The sequence below is a fragment of the Nilaparvata lugens genome, chromosome 4, assembly GCF_014356525.2.
Source record: "Nilaparvata lugens isolate BPH chromosome 4, ASM1435652v1, whole genome shotgun sequence".
NCBI classification, from domain to species: Eukaryota; Metazoa; Arthropoda; class Insecta; order Hemiptera; family Delphacidae; genus Nilaparvata; species Nilaparvata lugens.
This window is the reverse complement of record NC_052507.1, coordinates 45,181,647-45,186,679: the sequence shown is the minus strand read 5'-3', so window position 1 is coordinate 45,186,679 and position 5,033 is coordinate 45,181,647. Positions and strand designations below refer to the sequence as shown.

General features: G+C 33.9%; 1 protein-coding gene across 1 annotated transcript; it reads right to left on the bottom strand.

The window, feature by feature from the left end:
• Positions 1-3,714: 3,714 nt before the first annotated feature.
• On the bottom strand, positions 3,715-4,814 carry LOC120351195 (orotidine 5'-phosphate decarboxylase-like). The gene is made up of 2 exons (XM_039427527.1): positions 4,459-4,814; positions 3,715-3,994 (listed from the first exon to the last, which is right to left on the bottom strand). Exons 1-2 carry the CDS (start codon positions 4,467-4,469, stop codon positions 3,730-3,732), a joined length of 276 nt encoding a protein of 91 aa, XP_039283461.1. The 5' UTR covers positions 4,470-4,814; the 3' UTR covers positions 3,715-3,729.
• Between the last annotated feature and the right edge of the window lie 219 nt (positions 4,815-5,033).

Genomic DNA, 5,033 nt, shown 5'->3' with positions numbered 1-5,033 from the left:
GATGAAAGACTGCTGGACCGTGGATGTCCGCCGGGTGAGTCGTCCGCGGCTGTGCTGAAGTCATTGGTCAATCCGTTCCCCATATCTTTACAAAGGGAAAATCGAAGCGAAAATCATGGCAAAGACAACTGAAGAATGCAACGATGAAGCCCTCAAATGCATAGAAGCGAGTGAAATAACGAAATAATTGATAAGATAGAAACGAAGAAGTTGGTTCGCAACTGCACTGACGTGAGACAATTGAGCTAATAAAAGCGAATTCGCGATAATGAATCAATCATAACAATTATAATCAATATTAATGATTGATTATATAATGATGCGCGATGGAAATATTGGGAATTACCAAGTTAGTATTCATTTATTAAAGCATGAATAAAATAACCCGCAATAAAATAACTTCTGCCCACATGAAACGCAAGTAATATCCCCTACTTTTAAAACAATCAAACATAACCATGAACACTCAATAAAACATAATCAATCATTTCGATATTATGATATTCAATCATATGCTAATGATATAGGTAATCATTAAAGAAAATTGGACTAATTCGCAATCTTTGTTTTTGCAAATGATTCCTGACTTGTATTGTGCACTCATGAAATAATAATTATAATTATGCTGATAATTTTGGCATTAATAAATACAGCCTTGATTTGCACTATTTGTTTTTGAATAAATAAATATCTTCCAAATTGTCGGAGCATGTACAAGTCATTTAATAACAGGCTATTAAAGAAAAAAATCGATTAATAATTTTTGAATTGTTGGAGTATGCACAAGTCATGTAGTAGTTGATTGTTAAGACAATCCATATGATATATTATATTATTTGAAAAAGGCCCATTATCGTTAATTTCTATAATATATAATTTAACATTATGTGTCAGTAATATTACCGTAGCATAATTCGCTATTACCTTAATTTGTAATATAATGACTCAAATTGATAACTTTGAATAAATTATTGTTCAAGTATCAAAACAAGTTATTCAAGTAGCGATTGGCTATTAAGGTAATCCATATAATACTGTATTATATTCAATGGAGTATTATAGTTGACGTATATAAATTATAATTTCCCACTATGCGCCAATAATAGTAGCCTCAATCAATACTACCGAAGATTAAATTATTTATTATCAAGGTAATTTATTTAAAAATGGATTTATAATAGTGTAATTGCTAAATTATTTATGAAGTTCTCTTAGAAACTATCCATATAACTCAGTAATGAATATTAAATTTATATAATCCGTATAGAGTATGCTTATAATAATCATTTAATAATGAGCTTGTAGCAGTCAAGTTCAATATGTCCTTCATGAAGCCTTGATATTACCTTGACTATCATCATATTGCATGCCTTTGCATGTAAAGCCTGCGATGATCATTCCTGTCTTTCCACAGAACTATAAAATTCATATAAAATGAATATAATCTTCCTTAAAATTTCAATTCTAATTCAATATGATTATTAAAATTTATGAACGTTTTAAAGTCTTCATTTATTGCAGGCTTTTGTAGAACATGGCCTGTGGTAACTTAATTTATTAATTGTAAAGTTCTGCTAAATGATATCATAATACTGTATAATCATCTTAGAATATTAATTGAATTAACATTAATATCACAGAAATAGCCTACTTAATATATCCCAAAGGCGTAAAAGTCTCTCTCGGTAAGGTGCTCTCTATAAATCATTCTAATAAATTCAATCATTTTTGAATGATGAATTCTATCTCAGGTAACTTGATAATTTTTTGAATATTGAATTCAATTTCAGGTATCTTGATATACTGTAGATTGAATTAAAGATTATCAATTTTCAATGTCAGTGATAAATTAATATGCTGATAATATTTCTATTTGAAAAATTCACTGAAAAGACTGATCTAAGTGAAAGTTATTTTCTATGGATAATTATGTACACTGAGCCCCCTCCTAAAGTCCATGTTCGCGGCTCGCCATTTTGTGAGAACTGGCTCCGACCTAAGGGTCCTTTTTAACTAATTTTTCAATAAAGGAACGGACTCACCGGTTTTTTTAAGCGTTCGTTCCCTGGATAGGCGTCAGCTGGTAGAGCAGGTACAGGTACGTTTTTTTGGATTCAGCACACTTAAACCGATTACGAGCCAGTCCGGGAGAAGTCTAGAGAAGAGTGACGAAAACAGGCCGAGCTCCTTCTAAGTTGCCGGGAGAGAGTCCCATTACTATGGCAGATAACACCGTAGGCCAAAACTTCCCAAAGTTATGGTGGTGGGGGGTAAGCACCCTCAATTGCAAAAGAGAGAAATCTCAATGTAAGAGGACCAAATGAACATGGAGGTAGAGGGATAATTTGAAGAACACCTTTCCGAGAGAGAGGATATAATAATAATTAAAAATATAACTTGACAGACATTTAGATTTATAATAAGGTATTGAAATGAAATCTTTATTATATTAAAGCTGCATGAATCGGAATAATAGCTGGCTGGCATCTTATCTTATCGATATTGCTGCTCGCTACCATCAATTTGAGCTATGCCAGCCGCCTTACGAAATGTGATGTCACAACTCCTGGTCTTTTTGTAGGTCCTTCCGCTGAAGGAGGGGTCGCCAAATTGCCTCTAGGGCACCTGGCCACCCTCGACTTAGCCTCTTCACCTACATTTGTGCCTGGAGTTTCACCCATCTCTGGTCTCTTGGGTTTTTCTTTTTGCCCCTCCGAAACTGCCCTGATGGGGCAGATCCCGTGAGTTTGAAGGCAAGGCAACTTCTGGAGTTGCCTTGATGTCCATTTTAGTCGTCTCCTACGACAAGCATGGATACTGTGGGTGAATTCTGGTTTTCAACACATTCTTGAGTACGATGATCGACTCAATGCTCCTCCAACCCACAGGGGGCTTGGGTGGTAGGTATTAGGCAACCGTAGGCGAGCCAGAACCCAACCTTACAAGATGATATAGTACTACCAACTTGAAATGCTCACAGAGACCAGAACACTTGTATCGGATATGCGGCTTATTATTTGCTCAAAAGTGATTGAGATAAAATTTATCTGAATATTTATTGAATATTTAATATTTATTTTATTGAATATTTAATATTCAATAGGAATATTATGCGTCGACAGACAAGTTGGCACAAGAAAATTGGTATAGCTAAGTCTGAAGGAACGACTTCTTTTTAGATAAATTCAACTGCCTGACTTAAAAGCTAGTGACCACTAAATCTATTACTTACGATTTTTCGCCTTAATTTTATAGCCTTTGGTTCAATTCAAACGTGTAAGGATAGCATACTAAATTCACATTCACGATAGATTATTTTAATTAACTAATTTCAACTCGGATTTTACTTTTTATATCGTTTAATTTTCTAATTTTTTTAGCTCCAACTATAATTTACATTGAAAAAATAAATAAAACATTTAAAAATAGTTGAGATCAATTCGCGTTTTTTTATATCATAGCCATTCAGGATAAAGTCGGAACAAGAACAGTGCATGAGAAAATTTTCTTGTTAAAGACTCAGCTGAATCAACCCAAGGAGAATACAACTATTGTACTCACACCTACTGTGATACGTCATCAAGGGAACTGTCCAGTTTAAATACTGTACAAATTAAATTGCAGCAAATGATATGCTGTCAACGTCAATCACATAGACAATCTTCAAAGAAACACTGCACACAAGAAGCAAGCCAAGATTTTCGTGAAACAATTTGATTGAAATAAAACTTAAAGAGAATATAATGTTACAAAATGGATGAAATAATTATTGTAATAATCACCTTTTGTATAATCAGCAGTGATAAGATTATTCTGACAACTGAGCTGAGCGACAATGAAAACAGCCCTTGGTTGAGAAGTGGACTCTGTGAACGCAGTTGACAGCGCTTTCAGAACGCCGTCACCTGGCAGAGGATGGACGGTGACAAGATCTGCCCATGGAGAGTACGAACAGTACTGCTGTCTCACTGTTTCACCAATGTCTGCAAATTTTCTGCAATAGCAAATAGAACAAAAATTAATTCCAACTAAACCGAAATAAACAACATCAACTGCGAAATTATTATTTGATCATTAGCTATTGAACTGGACACTTGAAGGGTTACATTGGTTCCAACTTGAAAAAATTGGATTTCTTATTTTATAACTTTGAATAAGGCTGTTTTGTAATACAAAAGTATGTAAACCCGTAACTTAGTAACACAACATAATTTGAACTTGTTGAAGTCAATAATAATTATAGAGAATGAATCACTTTTAGCTTAGTTTCCGAGGCTGGTTGGATTAATTTTAGAATCTGAACAGAGAATAATACCCAAACATAAATTTGGCGACAAGTGGATGATTAATGAAATTAAAAATTTTGCAATGAGTTGGTTTCATTTACAACTAATTGATAAAACAACAATGATCACCTTGACAAGTTGATATAAAACTGAAATGAAGAGATATAATTACCTGTCTTCCATGATGAGAAACTTGTGTGACTTGGCGATTGATCTCAATTGGTCAGCAGTTTCCTGCTTGAAATCTTTCACAATATCGGCGTGGACTTTGAAAATGACAATATAGGGTCCCAAGGTTTGCGCAAGATTCAATAGTTCTACAGAACTAGTTACATCTGCTGCCAAACAAAGATTTGACTTTTTTTCTACGATAATCTTGAACAGTTGAGCCGCTAATATACATTTACTATGTTGCACTCTTTCTGAGAATGGAGTAATGATTCTTTCTGAAAGTAAAATATGACATTAAAATAAATAATTCCAGAAACAACTCTTATAAATGACTAGCAGGTAACCCGTGCTTTGTACTGGAGAAAAGTTTCTGTTGTAAAGGCAATCTCCTTATGTCCAGGAAAAATAAAAAAATAGAATAATTATTTATTACTTCGTCTAAATTACGAATACCTGCATAATATTCATCAGAGTTGAAAATTCTCAGCAGGAAAAAGAGTTTGATTGGTCTTGAACCCGCAAGCTTTCATTCGCGCGTGAAACCGATTACCCTATGGATTAGCTTGTAGAAAGCTC